Below are 20895 nucleotides of genomic sequence, written 5' to 3'. Positions count from 1 at the left end.
AATTTTTTAAATTAACCATAACAATAATAATGGCAAATAATTATTGAATGGTAACTGTGTGCAGGCTCTTTTCTGAGCTCTTGATTTGTGTTAACTCATCCCTATTTCGGTGACTCTAAATGACTTTATTTCGAATAATATATGTAATGGTTAGAAAATCTAAACTGTCTCTAAGTTGCAAAATTAAAAGTGAAATCCTTTTTTGCTCTCCCCGCCCCTTTCTTGAACGGTGACTAGCAGTAAGAACAAGAATTACAGTTACCATCATATAAAACATTTTTAAAGCAAGCTATATAAATTTATTTAGAAATAAATGCTCATTTCCCTGGGAAGTGAAAGATCAAATGAATTTTAAAAATAAATGTGACAACGGACTGATTTTTTAGTCCTATTTCTGTGGTTAGCCCGTTTATTTCAGTTAGTAATAGAAAATAATATTCTACCATTCTTTCTTTTTTTCCTTGCTGCTTGTGGCTATATTGTATAGATCATATTCATTTTCTTTCTCTCTTTCTTTTTCTCGCACTGAAGCTAAGGAATGTGAGAAAGGTGGTTTACAGAGCTACCTCACCTGTTTTTCCTTTCCTGTATTTGACTCACGTTTTCTTTTCCTTGTTCCTATGTCTTACCAGAAGCTGAGCCACAGAACTTGATGGCACTATAACACCACTCTGTTTGCTTAGTTACCAGGTAGAAAACTGGTGTCATCGACTCTTTCTGCCAATATCACACCTCACGAGGACCCTTCCCATCAGTTCCTGCAGCAGAGCCTTGAAAGGGTGTACAGTCTTCAGCACCTGGACCCTCAGGGAGCCCAGGAGCTGCTGGAGCTCACCATCAGGTGAGATGATCCTTTGACAGAGTTAATACTGTTGTTAGGTTCAGCATACCTGAGCACTGTTAGATTGGACTTTGAGCATATTTCATAGATAACCTCTTTATGTTCATGACCAGATTGATGATTAAGTGCAAAACTCGAAAGGGTTAAAAGGAAGCTGTTTTTAATTTTTCTTTCCTTGTATATTAGTTAGGATAAGTGACAGAAAATGTAAGGTAGCAGTGACTTAAACCAAAGGAAAGGTTAATTCTTGTTTGTAGGCAAGGCAGAGCTGAGATGGTTATCAGGGTTCTAGGTACATTTTTTCTCCATCTTCTGTATCAAGTGGTCTCTGCCTAAAGACCCAAACTCTGAACTATCCCCTCTGTACTCCAAGCTGCAGGAAAAGGAAAGAGCAGGAGAAAGGCATCATATATAACCCTACCCCCTCATATATATATATATATATATATATATGAGAGAGAGAGAGGGAGGGAGGGAGGGAAGGAGCACAGGAGCAGGAGAGAAAATCTCAAGCAAGCTCCATGCTCAGTGCACAGCCCAACACAGAGCTCGATTCCATGATCATAGGATCCTGACCTGAGCCAAAATCAAGAGTTGGACACTCAACTGACTGAGCCACCCCCATGACCCTCCCCACCTCCTTTTAAAGACGCTTCCCCAAACTTGTGTGTTCTAATTTTACTTGCATCCTGCTGACCAGAAGTTAAGTTACATGGCCATCTGTAGCTGCTAGGAGCTAGGAAATGTAGTCTTTATTCTGGCTGACCAGTGCTTTGTTAACATTTGGTGGCTCTCAGAGTTAGGAAGAAGGGGAAGATCCTGGAGAACAAGCAGCAGACTCTGCCAGACCTTATTAGGACGTCCTGAATGATAACAAAGATTGAAATCCATTTGCCCTTAGCAAAAGCAATATCCATTGGTTTTTGTAAATAAGGTTTGTGTCCGTTTGAGTAGAACCATAGACATTGTATGGCCTACAAAGCTTAAAATATTTACTATCTGACCCTTTACAGAAAACGTTTGCTGACCCTGAAGTGATGCCTCTATCACATTTTTTTTCCTCTGCTTTCTTAACAGAATGATTAGTTTTAAAGGCCGCTATCTGAAGTTGTTGGCCCTGAGCCCAGGAAAATAAGCTCTGCTTTCTGACTCAGCCCCGCCTAAATAAACATTTAGGTTTTGTTCTTGACAGTTTTTATCCTGTTGGCACTAAAACAAGTACGGAATGCTTAAAAGCAAGCTAATTTGTTCATCAGCTGCAGTGCTGGCTCTTGGGTACTCAGTAAACACCTGTTGATCTGAGTTGCCTGCATGTTCTGGGGAGAGTCCTGCTGGGCTGCAGGCTGTGGGGCGACTGTGGTAGTGCTGTGGTTGGGCCTGGGCACTGTTCCTAACTTGAGTGCATTTGAGGAGGGTGGCCAGGATGGTGAGCTCTCCGGAAAGGAAAGCAGATGGCATAGTAGTTATTGATGATCCACTCTGTTTTACAAATATTACTGCGGTTAGATATTGTTACCATTACACAGAGAAGAAATGAAGATTTGGGGAGGTGAAGAAGCAGTTTGTTAGAAAGTTGCAAAACTGAGATTTGAATCTAGTTTTGTTTGACTTTAAAATTGATGCTTTGTGGAATGTCTGGGTGGCTCATTTCGTTAAGCATCCGATTTCAGCTTAGGTCATGATCTTGCCATCCAGGTGTTTGAGCCCCACATTGGGCTTTGTACTTCTAGTTCAGAACCTGGAGTCTGCTTCAGATTCTGTGTCTCCTCCCCTTTCTCTGCCTCTCCGCACTCTCAAAAATAAACATTAAGGGGCACCTGGGTGACTCATTTGATTAAGTGTCCAACTTCAGCTCAGGTCATGATCTTGTGGTTCGTGGATTTGAGGCCTGCTTTGTGCTCTGCTATCAGCTGAGAGCCTTGAACCTGCTTTGAATTCTGTGTCTCCCTCTCTCTCTGCCCTTCCCTCACTTGTGCTTTGTCTCTCTCATTTTCAAAAATAAATATTAAAAAAATTTTTTTAATTAAAGAACAAAAAAACACAAAACTTGATGCTTTGTGATATGCAGCAATGAAGGTAATTCCTGTTAGATCAGCCGACCCCTAGGGTTCTGCAGAACTTACATTTTTGGTAGTTTTTGCAAAGTGAAATGTTAGAGTTTCATACAGAAGTTTCTCTGATTAGACTCTGATCACTTATTTGTTAGTATTCGTTGAAACAAACTTCACCGTCGTATGCACCCCATCCTCTTCATTGTAATCCAAGCACCCATTTAATCTTCTTAAAAAACTTTTTAAATGTTTATTTATTATTGAGACAGAGAGAAACAGAACATGAGTCCAGGAGGGGCAGAGAGAGAGAGAGGGAGACACAGACTCTGAAGCAGGCTCCAGGCTCTGAGCTGTCAGCACAGAGCCCAACGTGGGGCTTGAACCCACGAACCGTGAGATCATGACCTGAGCCGAAGTCGGAGGCTTAACCCACTGAGCCACCAGGCGCCCCAGCACGTATTTAATCTGACTGAATCTCATTGATAGAACGTGTGCTCTAGTTCAGTTAGGGCCATGGGAAATGATTTGTTTGTTTGTAGAATTTAATATAACTATTTTGTCTTCATTGTACCTTGGGTATTGTATAGGAGCTAAATAAATATTTGTTAAAAACTGTGGTTGTGATCACTTAAGAAGGAATGAAGATTTTATTTTTGAAGCTTATTTGTTTTTGAGATAGAGTGGGGAAGGGGCAGAGGAGAGAGGGAGACACAGAATCCCAAGCAGGCTTTGCACCATCAGCAGGAACCCGACAAGGCTGGAATGCGACACAGAGCTCCAACCCATAGACTGTGAGGTCATGATCTGAGCTGAAACCCAGAGTTGGAGGCTTATCCAGCTGAGCCACCCAGGTGCCCCAGGAATGAAGACTTGTAAGATTGTTATAGATGGCATTTCCTTCTGGCCATATCTCATCTCCAGATTTATGGATTTGTTGTTTGGTAAGGCTCTGCTGTCCTTGATCATAACAAGAGCTACTGTCTGTCAAGTGCGTAGTAAACAAAATAGTCTCTGCTGCAAAGGATCTTACAACCTGGCTGGGGAAATAGGTAAATAAGAAATGCAATATTGTGTTTTGCATGCCCATTAAAGGGGGAGTACAGGGTTCTCTTGGTTAACAGACGGGAGGCACCTAACCCCTCCCTGGATGGCTAAGCAGTTACCTGAAGAATGAATAGAAGTTCATCAAGTGAAGAATGGAGAAGATTCTGCAGGACAGACAAAATCAAAGTCCTGGACTAGAACATAGGTCTTTCTAGCCCTTCCATCTGGTCACACTGCTCTGTTTCTGCTTAACAGTTTATAGGACACAAAAGCACCTAGGATGATGAGATTTAAAATTGTCTTATTTATTTATTTATTTATTTTATTTATTTATTTTTTTTGATGAGAGAGAGAGAGACAGAGCACAAGAGAGAGAGAGGAGCAGAGAGAGAGGGAGACACAGAATTCAAAGCAGGCTTCCAGGCTCTAAGATGTCAACACAGAGCCCTATGTGGGGCTTGAACTCATGAGCCGTGAGATCATGACCTGAGCTGAAGCCAGATGCTCAACCGACTGAGCCACCCAGGCGCCCCCTGGATAATGAGATTTAAAATCCAAAGTTGGTTGAAGCCTTAGTTTTTCTCATTTCCTAGGTTCATGATCTTGGGCCTCAACACTCATCTGTAATTGAAGGTTCCTGCTCATAGGACTGTGTGAAGATTATTATCATGATCTGTGCAAAGTATTTTGAGAATAGCAGTTACACAGATAATAGTCATTTATGAAATGTTTTAAAATTTAAATTGTGGCTCTTCTGACAGTAGACAAGATCTTGATACTTTGTAAGTAAATCCAGTCCAAACTTTATAAATGCTACTTAGTGGCCACATGTGGACTAAGGATTGTTAAAGATTGTATTCCTGGGAGGGGCACTTTTGCTCTCCCAAATCACATTTGTAGAAATGTGACTTAATATGCATCTGATTTTAAATCCATTTTAGTGTCATCTGCATTTGATGTACTTCGTAAATAAATGAGAAGACTTTACTGTGCCTGGGTGGCTTAGTCAGTTAAGTATCTGACTTAGGCTTACGTCATGATCTTGTGGTTTGTGAGTTCAAGCCCCACATTGGACTGTCTACTGTCAGCACTGAGCCCACTTCAGACACTCTGTCCCCCTTTCTCTCTGCCTCTTCCCTGCTCTCGCTCTCAAAAATAAACATAATACATAAAAAGACTTTAATATTAAATAAATAAGTGAAATATAATATGGTTTACTAAAAAAAGATTTGTGGAATTCAGACAGACCTGAGTTCAAGGCCTGTTTTTGCTACTTATTAGTCTTGTAACCTTGTACAAACTGCTTAAACTCTGATCTTCCCTTTCACTCTCAGTGAAATAGGATTAATTGCAATTTGCATTGTCAGGATTAAATGGGCTCAAGTAAGGAAACACCTAGCACACCTATATAGTATCATAGAAGGTGCTCTTTGTACCTGTCTCATTAAAGAGTTCATAGTTTCCTGATAGATGTTTAAACATAGGCTTCCTGCGGATTGTAGGCATAGATAGTTACAGAGAGGAAACAGTAGGATAAGGGCATTTTGTCCAGGGCTAGCATGTTTCTTTTTTTGCTTGTACAGTAGTTCGGATTTCCCATGGTTGTTTGGGTTACATCTTGTTCTGTGCAACTGAGAACAATTGCGGCAGTGCAGGGGCTGTAAAATAGCTTAACACCTGGCAGCCGTCAGCTAATGTCTAGTCAGCTGGTCAGTGTTCTCTATAATTGTTAACAGAAGGCAGAATCTTCCTGGAGAGGAAACGTTTCAGAAATACAGTGCTTCAGGGCTGTCTTTGCAAGAGAGAAATTAGAGATGTAAAAGAGAGGGACCAGCTGGCCACCAAAGTAACATTTCACAGGTGTGGGTCACTAGTATTGGGTTTTGCCTTTAATTGTGCTGGATTCCGGCACCTGCGTGGACTCCAGAACCTACTCCAGCCGCCAAAACTCACAAGAGATGATCTATAAGCCACCGGCCCTAATTTCTTGAGTCACTTTGGGAAGAATTCATTCTGTATCCTTTTCTGAGCATCTCCTTCCTGATATCAAGGTCCTTAGGAGGCAGCATTAGATATTAAAAAGTTGCATGAGGGGCACCTGGGTGGCTCAGTCGGTTAAGCATCTGTCTTCTGCTCAGGTCATGATCTTACAGTTTGTGAATTCCAGACCCGCTTCAGGCTCTGTGCTGACAGTGCAGAGCCCACTTCAGATCCTCTGTCTCCCTTTCTCTTTGCCCCTCCCCTGTTCTCTCTCTTTCTCAAAAGTAAATAAACATTAAAATAAATAAATGTTTTTTTAAGTTGCATGAGATTCGAGGGAAGGGCTTACTCCAATGGACAGTTTTGTACAGACTATTGTAAAACTTTATGTAAACTTTAAATTGTGCAACTTTATGCCAACCCTGCCATTGCACTTTCCTTGTGACACAAATCTTGAGGTTTTCCACAGCTATCATTTCTATATGAAATTTTGATGTTGCCATTAAATAAGACAGCTTTCCATGAATGCTTTCTGAGATGGATTATTAGGTCACACACACACACACACACACACACACACACACACACACACACACACCTCTCTCCCCCAGCAAAAACAAAACAGTGTTTTTTGTAGATGTATAGTGTATCCCCAGAAGAATGTAAAAGAGACTGGCAATGGTGGTTGCCTCGGAGAAAGGTGTACTGGTGAGCGGTGCATTGGGATAGGATGGTGGACCAACTTAATTTCATGTCCTGTAGTCTCTTTTGAATTCTATATTGGTTTAATTCTGTAGCTTGGTATGTATTGTCTATTCAACAGACTAAAAATTTGAAATCCCTAATTCCAGCCCTCACACAATTTGTCTGTGTATGCTACTCTGTTTTCTTGTCCACAGGCAGCTCTGTTTTATATTTTTGCAATCATTTTGTCTATACCTATATCCGGTTAGGATACTTTTAGTTTTGGGTATCTGGCGCCCTCATTTCAAACTAGCTTACAGTGGCTTTTTATTTCCTCATGCAATTAGAAAATCAGAGGCAGTCCTAAGTATGGTATGGTCAGGTAGTTCATCTATATCACTGAAGACCCAGTTCTTTTGTCTCTTTGGATTTTTCTTGTCCTCAGCATTTGCTTTATCCCGAGGCTTTTTTCTTTTAGAGTCACAGTATGGCTGCCAGTGGCAGTCAGGACGGTCAGTGCACTTGTTCACTCGAGTGCATGTTAGAGGTAGGGACAGACAGACAGACAGACAGAGACACTATCAGACCTGCTCCAAGCATGGAATATACCTCCTTCCATTAGGACCGACAGGGCCCGCTTAGGTCACAAAACAAAGGAGATAACATATACTAATTGGCTTAGTTCAATAAGAATCTACATGGAACTGGGTTCGAGGACACCTTCCCTTAAATAAAATCAGAGTTCAGTTAGTGAGGAAGAAGTACAGAATGGCTAAATGGGTAGGGAGGCAACAAAGTCTACTACGATATCTTAAAAAAATATATTTTTTCCCTGATGACCTAAAAAATACTCATGTATTATATAGTAAACAAAGCAGAGTTGGGAGAAGGCACAAAAGGTACCCTAATACCTCTATCCAGCAAACCACTTTGCTGTACTTTTCTTCTACACATAGTTTTTACATAGTTGAGATCATACTCCTTATTACCATTTTATATTTTAATGTCTGTAGAATATTCCACTATAATAGTCTGTATAGGACTGAATGTTGTGGGATATAAAGCATTTCTTTTTTTTTTAAGCATTTTTTTAAATTTAAATTTTAGTTAACATACTGTTCAGTATTGGTTTCAGGAGTAGAATTCCATGATTCACCACTTACATACAACACCTAGTGCTCATTTCTGAGCACTAGGTGTTGAATATTTCCCATAGAATCATTTCTCAGCATAAAGCTACTGATCAAAATATTTGACCATATGTGTGACTTTTATAACATAGTACAGTGTTACTTTCCAAAAGAATTACATTTGCTTAAACTGCTATCAAAGCATGAGTGAACCAGTTTCATTATAACCACTCAGGCATTGGATTCTGTCATTATGGGGCACCTTGCTGACTTAGTAGAGTGCATGATTCTTGATTTCAGGATTGGGAGTTCGAGCCCCACAATAGGTGTAAAGATTACTTAAAAAGAAATAAAGTCTTTGAAAAAAAACTTGTGACCCATTATTTACTAGGTATAAAATGGTAAAGTGCTTTTGATGTGATCTTTATATCGAAGTCATTACCCAGTGTGTGGCTTGGGGTTTTATTTACTACAGGGATCTGCAGAGACTTGGAGAACTCCAGTCTGAATTAGCAGGAGTCGCTGACTTCTCTGCTACCTATCTTCGGTGTCAGCTTCTTCTCATCAAGGTGGGTTTGGATCCATTTTGTTTGTGATTGTGCTTATAATGTGCATAAAGTGCATAAGAATGTACTTTAATGGATTCAGCAGTTCTTTTAGGCCATTAATGGAAAAATGTACAGTCTCATGCAGCTGCTTAGCAATGGAGAAATTATTTACTTGGCAGTGTAATTATATTTGTCTCTAATTAAAGAATTGTTAACTCCTGTGGAAATTTAAATGTTTTTAATTTGGAAGTATTCTTTTATCATTATATAATTATAGTAGATCGGATAATCCTTGTCATTAGAATCATATGGACTTTAAATTGTTTTTATAATTTGATTAGCATAGAACTTTTGTATTATTTTCTTAAGATGCCAGTTTTACTTTGTCCAAGTCTTACTAGTCAAAGGTTGATTTCATTGCTTTTAAAATGATCACCTTGCTGGCGCTCCATATTAGGTAGTCAGATTTTATATATACACACACAAAGTTGGTAACCAAAAGCTGTTTCAGTTTGCTGAGTTGGAAATGTGTTCTGTTAGTTCAGTAGCTTTCAGCTTCTGCAGTAGGGCTCTGCTCTAAATTTAGGTTTAAGATTTAGGGGACCCGTTCTCACTTGATAAGCCTTTATTTTGGCTTTAGTTCCAAACATCTTAGTCTTTAAAGTGATTATTATATTTTTTAAGGTTTTTTTTAAAGTTTATTTTAAGAGAGAAGGAGCATGAGTGGGAGAGGGGCAGGGAGAGAATCCCAAGCAGACTTCACACTGGAAGCAAGAGCCCAATGTGGGGCTTGAACTCACGAATGTGAGATCATGACCTGAGTGGAAATTAAGAGTTGGATACTCAACTGACTGAGCCACTTAGGCATCCCTAAAGTGATTATGATATTTGACTAAAGTCAGAATAAATGGAGTAGTTAGAAATTACTTCTCATTATAAGGTATGTGAGCTTAGGGCTTTGCAGGTGTGTGTATATGTGGAGTAGATGTGTACACTGAAATGAGTTGGGGTTTAAACAGCTCTTGTTTGGCCTGATAGATTCTTTCAGGTGTGTATAATGTGTACACCTGTGTAACCACCACCACAGTCAGGATATAGAGCATTTCCAGTATCCCCAAAAGTTTCTCTGTGCCACTTTGCAAAGTTTTTTTTTTTAATCTTTCCCAAGCCTCTATGTAATAGGGCTAATAATAATTCTACTTAGGAGAGGACTGGTGACAAGCAAGGTGTGTGAGAGCCCTGGGCTTAGTGTTTGATACATAGTGAATGCCGTGTCATTGTCGGTCTTACTTCTCTTGGCTTCTTATTTTCTCTATAAGGAATACAAGCAGCTCTTTAAAAAGAATCTGGCTTTCTACGGTAGAAAAAGAAAAGAGGATATTTTTACAAAGAACATAGAACTATGTTGTTCACTCCGTGTTGTGGAGTGGCAGGGGAGGGGAGGGGGAATGCTTAGAACCAAAGGCAGGCAAATGTTTGATAACATGGTAGAAGCTAAGTAAATTATGGCACATTACTCAACAGTACATTCTGTAGCCAGTAATGATCTTTATGAGGAATTATCTACCATGACAAAATACAGTGTAATGTTATAAACAGAAAAAGCATACAATATTCTGCTTTTAGACTACAGCTATATAAAAAGCATACATACAAGAAATGACTGGAAATGCATTTTCAAAAACAAGGGTAGTATGATTTGGGTGATTTAAAAATTTCTGTATCTATAATTTAGACCTGCTACTGTCTAACTGGTACTCACCAGGTACGTGTGACTATTGATTACTTGAAATGTTAGTTCAAATTGAGATGTGCTATAAATGCAAAATACTGACATTATAGTGAAATTGCAATAAATATACTAGGTTAAATAAATTATGTTGTTAAAATTTATTTTACTGTTTCTTTTTACTTTTAAAAATGTGGCTACTAGAAAACGTAAAATTATATATATGGTTGTGTTATACTTCTATTGGAAATTGTTAGTCTAGGTTTTCTGTAAAGCCATTAAGTTATGTCTATAGTGAGAAGGACTGAAAATAAGGACTACAGCAGAGGTTTATAAGAGAGTTGAGAGATGGGGCCGTTCGGGTGAGAGGAGAGAGATGGAGGATAAAATTTGAACGCAGATGGAGAGAGGGAGGAATCTAGGAAAGCTGCTTGATTTCTAGCTTGGGTATGTCAGTAAGGTGGTAGGGCTGTTCAGAGGAGAGGACAAAATAGAAGAGCCTCCGTCAAGGAAGTAGGGTGGAGGCAGCCAGGGTAGTCCAGTGAGTGGCTCTGGGAACCGGAGGGGTGAGAAGCCTGGGAGCGGGCTTGCTTGCACATCTGGGTGAGACCTGGATGGCTCCTGCCCTCTGCTTACAAGCCCTGATCTGATCTGATCTGCTCTGGATGTAGGGCCTTTGACCAGGAATTGGATTGAATGGGTAGGAGCTCAAACCTTTGGTTTCTTCTTTCTTTAGAGTAGGCAGGGCTTATTAGCTTAAAAGAGTCAGATGAGAGGAAGTCCTAATGTGGTAGATTTCCGAAGTAAAACAAACACATAATCCTCAAATGACATGCCAGTCTTTTTGATCTCTTTGTTCATTTCTCTCCTGATTTGTCTGTGTAGGCCTTGCAAGAAAAGCTTTGGAATGTCGCTGCCCCTTTGTATTTGAAGCAGAGTGATTTGGCCTCAGCAGCAGCAAAACAGGTAAAGGTATTAGGACCTCCTTCTCAGATGGATCTCTATCCAGGAATTGTCTTGTCTACGTTGGAGTCCGAGGCTTTTATGTGACCTCTCTCGTGGCCTCCCCAGGTCCAGCCTGTGACAGAAGTTGGTGATATGAGAAACAGTATAATTAGGGGGACACAGTGCTGACTGGCTGGCTGGCTTCCTTCCTTCCTCCCTCCTTCCCTTCCTCCCTTTGTTCCATCCCTCTCTCCTAGGGCAGGGGAGAGAGAGAGGGAGACAGAAAATCCCAAGCAGGCTCCACACTGCCAGCATAGATCCTGACTTGGGGTTTGGTCTCACGAACTGAGATTATGACCTGAGTCAAGATCAAGAACCAGATGCTTAACTGACTGAGCTACCCAGGTGCCCTTTAACTGGATGATTTCTAAGATGCTTTAGTGTTGTAAAAGTATATTATTATCAGTTTGTATTCTAGATTGACTAAAATGCAGTAAATACTGTCCTGAATCTTTCATCTGAAAATGTAGCTGAACCCATTTTGGGGTTGTTTATATTTTTAGCCTGGACCATCTCTTGAATGTTAAAAGGTCCTTATGTTCTCCTCAGTTCATTAAGTAGCTTTGAATTATATTTGCCTTGAGTTTATTTCTTTGTAGCTTTGAGCAATTTCCCTTCATTCACTGGGATTAATGAACTCTTCTGGGTCGTGTCTTCCAGGTTGGGAGTCGGTATATGACCGGGTCATTGTGACCCAGCAGCAAGCTAAAGATGGTGACTGTGATTGTTAAAGTACAGTTCACTAAGTGATTTCAAGTCTGTTTTAATTAATTAACACTCACAGTAATCCCATTACATAAGAATAAATATTGAGTCCATTTTATAGATGAAATAGTTAAGGATCAGCAAGGTTACATTCACAGAGCTATAGGTAGTAGAATTAGGGAATTGAGCCTGTGTCTTCTGACACCCACAGTGTTTTATTTCCACTATTCTATTTGATCTCTCATCTGACACAGACTCTCTCAGCCCTGCCGTGTGGCTTATTGTAGGGGAATAGAGCCTAATGACTACATTCCAGAATGGCAAGGATGGGACCAGGGAGCAGCAGTCTGGAAGAAAGAGGAGAGAGGAATCCCAGTGCTACGTGCCAGATACTGTACTAAGTGCTTTCCATGCTCCATTTTATCCTTTAAATTTTATGACTTTGGTGCTACTTCTTCCCTATTTACAGATAGTGAAACTGAGGCACTGTGTAATTAACTTGTCTTACTGCTAGTTGAGGGAGAGTCTAGAGTCCTTTCTCTGACCCCAAAGCCCTCAAAGGAAGGCAAGCACAGGTTGGGGAGAGAAGGTTCATTGGTTGGGAGTAGCTGGTTTGGATAGAACAGAGCAAGAGCGTAATGCACTAGGCGTGAGCTGAGGTCACAGACATTGTTTTCTGCACTTGTTCTCTCTCCAGACTCCCTTCGGTAGACCAGGCCCATAGAACAGTCTGTTTGAATGACTAATGTGTGGCTCATGGTTCCGGATGCCAAATCCTTGAGGGCTTTTCCTGGGGTTGGGTGTCCATACAGTGTTTATTCACTTGTTCCCACAGTTTATTCATTTCTACCCATAGTTTAGGGGTAACAAACAGTGCTTTACAGTTATATCAGTGATTAAAGATTTTTACATCATTAACTAAGATGACTTTGTGACAAGATGAAAGTAAATTTTTTAAAATGTTTGTTTATATTTGAGAGAGAGAGAGAGCGCAAGTGAGCGAAGGGGCAGGGCAGAGAGAGAGGGAGACACAGAGTCTAAAGCAGGCTCTAGGCTCTGAGCTGTCAGCGCAGGGCCTGACACAGAGCTCGAACTCACGAGCCATTGATCATGGCCTGAGCCCAAGTCAGACGCTTAACCATCTGAGCCACCCAGGTGCCCTGAAAGTCCTTTTTTTTTAACTGACAAAACAACTTACTCTCTTTTCATAAGACATACGATAGTAATTTCTAACAACACCTATTAATTTTTATCAAATTATTCTTACTTCTCTCACCATAGGCACTTAAGTACCTCAGTTCATATTAAAACTCAGTTCAGGGGTGCCTGGGTAGCTCAATTGGTCAAGCATCTGACTCGATCTCAGGTCAGGTCTCGATCTCAGGGTCGTGAGTTTGAGCCCTTTGTTGGTCTCCATGTTAGGCATGGAGCCTACTTAAAAAAAAACCAAAACAAAACCACCTCAGTTCAGATTTTCACTTAGAATTCTGTGCTACTCTTGAGACCATTAATGATACTTTTACTGATCGTTAATTACCTTTCCTTACAGATCATGGAAGAGACCTACAAAATGGAGTTCATGTACAGTGGTGTGGAGAACAAACAGGTGGTGATTATCCATCACATGAGACTGCAGGCCAAAGCCTTGCAACTTATAGTAACAGCACGGACTACTCGAGGGTAAGATGTGTGGCTGGCCAAAAGCGGGGCGCGGTCCTATCAGAGACCCTTCCGAATGCATTCAGAGATCTCACCAAGGTTAATGAAAAGTAAAACCATATTATGAAAGATTAGGTAAGGAGTATGCAAACTCTTCATTTTCTCAGATATTCCAAGTTCTATGTTTGGATCAAATTAGATCTCTAGAAAACCCCTCCAGTGACTCCCCATTGCCTACAGCACAGCCTAAGACTTGATCAGGCAACGAGGACATTCTTTATGGTCTTTGCTAGATTTCTTTAAGAATTTAGTGCCAGGAACCATTTTTTTTTTCTCTTCTGAAAGGACTAGTGAGCTCTCCTAGTCAGTAAAGACAAATTCAGAGAATGTGGAGTGCAGTGAGACTAACTTTTTCAAACCCAGACCTCTCCACTTCCTAGTTGTTTGATTACGGACAGGTTTTTTTTAAGCCTCTCTGTGGCTTGTTTCCCTGTCTATAAAAAGAGAATGATGAAAGCATCTGTCTCCTGGGGTTTTTATGACGAATACATGGGGTAATACATGTAGAAGCCCTTTAACATAGTAGTTGGTACGTAAGAGCTCACTCTCAGACTTTCTAATAGAATTGCCATATTTCATTGGTTCTAAAATGCACAAAAATGAAGTTTTGATTTCATATTTTTTAAATTTTGATTTTGCCCTTGAAAGCGTTTTTTTTGTTGTTTCTTGTTTCATAAAATAAAGGTGCATCTTAAGAGTGATGGCCCTGTAGATTCGATACAGTGTAGTAACTTGTTCCCAGGGAGAGGACACTTGTGAGGCTCAGACAAGCGATTGTGTCCGTCTGAATGTGGAGTAGAGAAGGAAACAGGAGTGTTGAAGTTAGCACTGAAAACTACCCGGTCAGAAAGGACACTCTGACCCGGTATTTTATTTCTTCACTTATTTCAGTCTAGTGACCTGATAAAATCAGGTAGTGATTTAATCTTAGAGGTAGCCATACATCCATTTAACAAATGTTAAATCCCTCCTATTTGCCAGTCACAGCTGAGCAAAGACAGATGCTTGTGTTGGCATCTACATTTTTTTATTTAAGAAAATAGATATATTCTCCAGTTTATGTATGATTACTAAAAAATTTTTTTTTAATTTAAATAGTGCAAATTAAATGACGGTCCCCTGGTAATCTGCCCCTTCTAGAGCAACTGTTAGCAGACTCTTCCCAAGCCAGATAAACACATCTACGTTATAAATGTGTGCATTTAATATAAGTGGAATCCTAATATACTTTGTGTTTTGACTTCTTTTAATTTCATTCAACAGTATTTCCTTTTTTTGTTTTTTAATATATATAATTTATTGTCCAGTTGGCTAACCTACAGTGTGTACAGTGGGCTCTTAGTTTGGGGATAGATTCCCGTGATTCATCACTTCCATACAACACTCAGTGCTCATCCCAACAGGTGTCTCCTCAATGCCCATCACCCATGTTCCCCTCTCCCCACCATCAACCTTCAGTTTGTTTTCTGTACTTAAGAGTCTCTTACGGTTTGCCTCGCTCTCAGTTTTAAACTGTGTTTTCCCCAACAGTATTTCATTCTTCCATGTCCCTGTACAAAGACTCTAATGTATTTGGTCTTTACTTATGCTGTACTATTTTGTATTTTCCATTTGTGTGCATTCCTGCTTTTCTTCCTTCCTTCCTTCCTTCCTTCCTTCCTTTCTTTCCTTTCTTTTCTTTCTTTCTCTTTTTTCTTTTCTTTCTTTCTCTTCTTTCTTTCTTGCTTTCTTTGCTTTTGCTGGATTGGTTGTTTTCTTTGTTTCTTTATTTCTTCCAAGAGTTTGAAAGTTCTGATCCTACTTCTAGAATATGTGCTGCTGATGCGAGCACGAGTTCTGATCCTACTTCTAACCCTTTCAAGTGAGAGGTGGTAGAAGATCGTGGTGAAGAGGGTTGTGGTTCCTTGTTGCTTAGACTCAGGTCTTGACTCCATCATTTGTAAACCTAGTAACCTTGGACAAGTTACTTAAGACTTCTGTGCCTCAGTTCGATCCCTTTAAGTTAAACTAGGATAATAATAGTATCTGGCTTGCCCTCATAGGGTTATTATAAGGATTATCGAATTAATATATATTAAGCTCTTAAAATACCACCTGACTTATTCAGACTAAACATTTGATAAAGGTTAGCTTATAATAGTTGTGTAAATAATATTTTTACTTATATTTTTAATAAATGTATTCAACTTATTTATCAGCACAAAAAATTAAATAGACTTTACAATTATCTTTATCATGACCCCCTCAGATCAAGATGAAATTCTAATGTATTTTTGATTGTCTTAATACTGTTAAATAGTTTGAAATTTAGTTTCAGCTTATGTTTTTATAATGTATCTCTTATTTTAAGAATCCTTTCTTAAAATATGTATTAATCTTTATAAATACTTTTTTCAACATTTTTTTTTCTGTTTCTTTCATTAATTTTTGAAAGAGAGAGAGAGACAGCATGAGCAGGGGAGGGGCAGAGAGAGAAGGAGACACAGAATCCGAAACAGGCTCCAGGCTCTGAGCTGGCTGTCAGCACAGAGCCTGACGCAGGGCTTGAATCCACAAACCGTGAGATCATGACCTGAGCCGAAGCCGGCCGCTCAACCGACTGAGCCCCCCAGGCGGGCGCCCCTGTAAATACTTTTTCAAAATGAGTTAGCTCCAGCTTGCTCTCCCATTTTGTGTGTGTGTGCCACAGCTGCTTTTTAGAATTCCTTGTTCTTTAAAAAATCTTTTTCTTATGTTTATTAATTTTTGAGAGAGAGAGAAAGAACATGAGTTGGGGCGGGAGATAGGGAGGGAGACACAGAATCCTAAGCAGGCTCCAGTCTCTGAGCTGTCAGCACAGAGCCCAATGCGGGGCTCGAACTCATGAACCATGAGATCATGACCTGAGCTGGTCAGATGCTTAACTGACTGAGCCACCCAGGCACCCCTAAAATTCCTTGTTCTAAGCATATTCTCTAGTAGTTATTTTTCTGAATAAATACATAATTGGTACACTATTGAGACCCTGCATGTCTGAAACTGCCTCTCTTTTACGCATAACTGGAATTCTTTCAGAACTCTGTAAATATGGCTGAGTTACTGTTTAGTATTTAGTGTTACAGTTAGGATATCCGATGTCAGCCTGGTTGTCTTTAGTTTCCTTATTTTTCTTGGTTCTTTCTTCTCCTTTTTTTTTTTCTTCTTTTTTTGTAGTCTCTTTAGAATTTAGAAATTCTACCAGGCTATGTGTAGATACCTGTTTTCTTTCAATGCTCTTTGTAACCTTCAGTGGGACATTGAAGTATAAACTCCGCTTTTAGCTCAGGGATCTTTTCCCCTCCATTATTTCTTTAATTACTACTACTTCCATCCTCTCCAGTCTGTCATATAGGATGTTGTGTCTTCTGGATCTGTTTTCCCTATATCATATCTTTTTTCTCATAATTTTAGTTTCTTAGCTTTTCTACTCTATATTATGAGTACATTGCTCAATATGCTCTTAAAATTTTTTTTTAATCTTTATTTAATTTTTAAGAGAAAGACAGACAGAATACAAGCAGGGAGGAACAGAGAGAGAGGGAGACACAGAATCTGAAGCAAGCTTCAGGCTCTGAGCTGTCAGCACAGAGCCCCATGTGGGGCTCGAACTCACGAACTGCAAGATCATGACCTGAGCCGAAGTCAGATGCTTAACCGTCTGACCCACCTGCTCAATATGCTCTTTTAAGTTATAACTTGAGTTTTCATCATTTTTCAATGTTGTATTCCTCACTTTTGAGTTCGTTTCATTATTACTGTTCATTTGCGAGTATGTTTTCCTCAGTCTGCCCTTTTCATAGCAGTTTCTCATGCTTTATCAGTGTAGCGTCCTTTCAGATCTCCTCTTTAATCTCACCGAGGTTATTTATTAGAAATAAAATTTTTTTTTCTGAGCTTTCTTGCCTTGACTTTCACTGAGGTCTGCTTGGTATCCTTTTAATTGCATACTTATAAATGGAAATCAGTTGTAGAACAGTGTTTGGTTTCCCAGTGGACTTTACTTTTCCTCTGCTTTGCTCCCTCACACCAAGAAAAAAGTGGAGGTTCTTAGTGATAAAGGCCTACTTCATATAGCCTATAGGTGAGCCTTCCTGCTCTGTTAGGGGTTCGGAGAGAGTTCCCAAATCTTCTTAAGGTCTACTGTTGGAAAGTTCTACAAGATGACTCTATATCGGCAGGCCCCACACTGACACTGCTTCATTGAATTCCTTTCCTTTCACCCCCTGCTTAGCTGGAGGTCTCCCTCCCAGCCCTCTCACTCCTGGAGATCTTTAGTGGGTGACCCACACTATCAGATTTCCGTTCCAGTTCTGGTAATTTATCAGAGTTAAGACAGTTTTTTGATATATATCAAAATGATTAATATAAAGTTCCTACTCTCATGGAGCTTACTTTTTAGTAGAAAGACTAAACTAAGTGATTAAACACCGTTTTCTTCATGTTTTTATATAAGGAAAGAGTGTTTGTTTTTCTTCACTGGAACTTTGCTCCTCTAATGAATACTGTACTAATGAAAATAAATAGAAAGTTTCATGCGGAAATTAAAAGAAATAGAAAACGCACGGCTGTGAAGCAGAGAAGCCAAGTGAGGAAAAAACATAGTCTGTGTCTATGAGCAGAGTAGAAACAAATCTTTTCCCCTTCTGCATGAGAATTTGACCTTTGGTTAACTTTCTAGGTATATCCCCTGGAAACCGGGTAGTATCAACTCTATTTACTAGGTAACACTGTGATCATAAAAATGATCACTGAGAAAATTGCATGTAGACCAGAAGGGACTTCCAGTGAACTGTAACTGCCTGATGCAGACACCAAGCTTTGGGTTCCACTGAGTGCAGTGATTCTTATAACTGGGTGTATACCTTGTGGGGACCCTGGAAGGTAGGCCTGTGGATTTGTGTCAGGGGATGTTAGCACATGTGGAGCATGAGGCTTCTCATCCAGGCTGGTCTTCAAGCTCACCTGATGGAGATGTCATCTCCTTGAACCTGAGCTGTCTGACCACCGCAAGATCCGAGCTCCCAGACAGCTCTGTGGACAGCTGAATGGAGCATGGTGAGGACTCCCACCGAGGAGGACATGTGACACCACACTGTCTGCAGGCTGTGCTTCTGCCCTGTATCCTTCGAGAGTCTGATACCAGGCCCAGCCTATGATAGCCCTTGATTCTGAGTGCTCACTGAGCCCAATAGCCACTCCAGTGTTTTAATTGGGTCTTGGCATTCTGGCAGATATTTTCACTGTAGGTCCATTAGGAATCTGCTCTTCCTTTTAGAGATACTTTTGGTAATGTATTACTCTCATTTCCTTTCATGTAGGCTCAGGTTTCTGGGGATTTGGTCCTCATTCCTCAGTTTGAAGATTACATAAGCAAAATCTATGTATGTGTGTTTGTTTTTCTCTTTTTCTGCAGAGTTGACCCCTTGTTTGGGATGTGTGAAAAGTTTTTACAGGAAGTGGACTTTTTTCAGAGGCAAGTATTTCATTACCATCTAGCTTATTAAATCTTGGTTGTGCAGAGAATAGCACTTAGAGGGCAACAAGAGCAATCAGTAGCCAGAACCCTTGGTTCAGCGCATCCAACATGTTATCTGTAGCTTGTGCCCTCTTGTGCATTTTCTTTAGGGGTATGGGAACTTCTTTAAACTTAGCTAAATGTACAACAACGGTACAATAAAAATACCAGGAATTATTTGGATTCAACATTCAACTGGGACACAAAAAGACAACTATCTAGATGGTAAAAACAATTTTTTTTGTTAAAAAATCTCAAAAAATTTCTTTTCACCACTATTCTTTATTGAGAAAAATGGAAATTCCACAACAGTAACCTACACAAAATTGTTCCAGCTCTGTTTTCTCAGAGTTCTGTATGGAGTAAGTTGGCTAAAACAGATCTAGTAGATGAGTGGAAGGCTTAGCAAAGACGTGATAGTTGAATTGGTGACCAGACATGTGATATACTGGCAATATAATACTAGGAAGAAGGAAGTTTGATGAACGTCAAACCTGAAGTTTACATGACTATCCTTTTGAGTCTTCATCTGGGTGAGATAGCTTCCTGTAGGGCTGAGTCGCAATACCGCGCTTCACCAGTGGGTGCTGCTCTCTAGCAAATGATACGCTCCAGTTTGGCTCTCTAAGATCCTAGCTTCAAATCTCAACTGAGTTCATGCCTTACTTTGGTTTTAGATTCTTTTTTCTCTTTCTTTTGTTCTTTTCTTTTCTCTCTCTCTTTCTCTCTCTCTCTCTCTCTCTCTCTCTCTCACTCAGTCACTTATTTCCTCCCTCCCTCCCTCCATCTCCCTTCTCATGATAGAGTGAGAGTGGGAGAGGGAGAGGGAGAGGGAGAGAGAGAGAGAGAGAGAGAGAGAGAGAGAGAGAATATCAGTCTTAAGCAGGCTCCATGCTTAGTGTGGAGCCCAATGTGGGGCTTGATCCCACAACCCTGGGATATGACCTGAGCTGAAATTAGGAGTTGGATACTCAACCTACTGAGCCACCCAGATGCCCCTGGTTTTAGATTCTTTTAAATGAAGAGTCTCTTTTTGCACAGTTGGACTGAAAAGACTTTTAGGGAAGGTGGTAGCTTGGTATGCCATAGTTCCTCATCTGTTGCCTAGAATTGTACATTCTTTTTTAATTCAGCACCTGAGTCCCTGCACTGCTATCACCTCAGTGAAATATTTTTTGACTGCCCTCTTCTATAAGGCAGGAGCACTGTGGGAATCAGAGCTGGGAATGACTTTACTTAACTTCTTAAAGCCTCAATGCAGCATCATTTTCTCTGAATCTCCGTGTTCCTATCATCAAATGTAAGCCCCATTAAGATAGGCATTTTCTTCTCCTTTGCTCACTGTTATGTCCCTGGTGCCTTTGATATTTGGCACTTGCAAAGTCTTAAAGATGTATTTGTTAAATTAATTAACGAATCCGCAATATGAAAATAATAATTGTAACAATGCACAGGATTGCTGGGAGGATTAAACAAGATCATGTCGGACACTTGAAAAGTATACCTGGCACATAGGGGTATTCAATACACGAGGCTGTTAGGATGCTTATATCACCAAAGCATAATTATTTGGATGCCTGGCTTTCTCATTCAGGGACTATGAGCTCCTTCAGTTCACCACTTCTACCTTTGGATTTGGCATATGTTTGGGGATCATCCTGTGGTAAATGAATGCTTAGTCACTTGGCTTCTGTTTGTTCCTACAGGTGTTTTATCGCTGATTTGCCCCACCTACAGGACAGCTTTGTGGACAAACTTCTTGACCTGATGCCCCGACTCATGACATCTAAACCTGTAGAAGTGGTCAAAATTGTACAGACCATGCTGCGTCAGAGTACCTTCCTACACCTCCCTCTTCCAGAACAGGTCCTGTCAAGTCTGTTCAGATAGTCAGAAATGTTCCCCTTGGTGATCTTCTTTGACCAG

The 20895-nt window shown here is 40.2% G+C and overlaps 1 protein-coding gene across 2 annotated transcripts in view; it reads left to right on the top strand.

The window, feature by feature from the left end:
* INTS4 (integrator complex subunit 4) overlaps positions 1-20895 on the top strand; it is a 111927-nt gene that overhangs the window by 81559 nt on the left and 9473 nt on the right. For both annotated transcript variants that reach the window (XM_029914851.1, XM_029914852.1), the window contains 6 exons: positions 684-841; positions 8206-8299; positions 10893-10973; positions 13267-13397; positions 18868-18927; positions 20676-20835. In XM_029914851.1, the coding sequence (XP_029770711.1) occupies positions 684-841; positions 8206-8299; positions 10893-10973; positions 13267-13397; positions 18868-18927; positions 20676-20835 (684 nt within the window). The remainder of the gene's footprint in view (positions 1-683; positions 842-8205; positions 8300-10892; positions 10974-13266; positions 13398-18867; positions 18928-20675; positions 20836-20895) is intronic.

The sequence above is a fragment of the Suricata suricatta genome, chromosome 11, assembly GCF_006229205.1.
Source record: "Suricata suricatta isolate VVHF042 chromosome 11, meerkat_22Aug2017_6uvM2_HiC, whole genome shotgun sequence".
Lineage (NCBI taxonomy): Eukaryota > Metazoa > Chordata > Mammalia > Carnivora > Herpestidae > Suricata > Suricata suricatta.
This window is presented reverse-complemented; position numbering and strand designations above follow the sequence as displayed.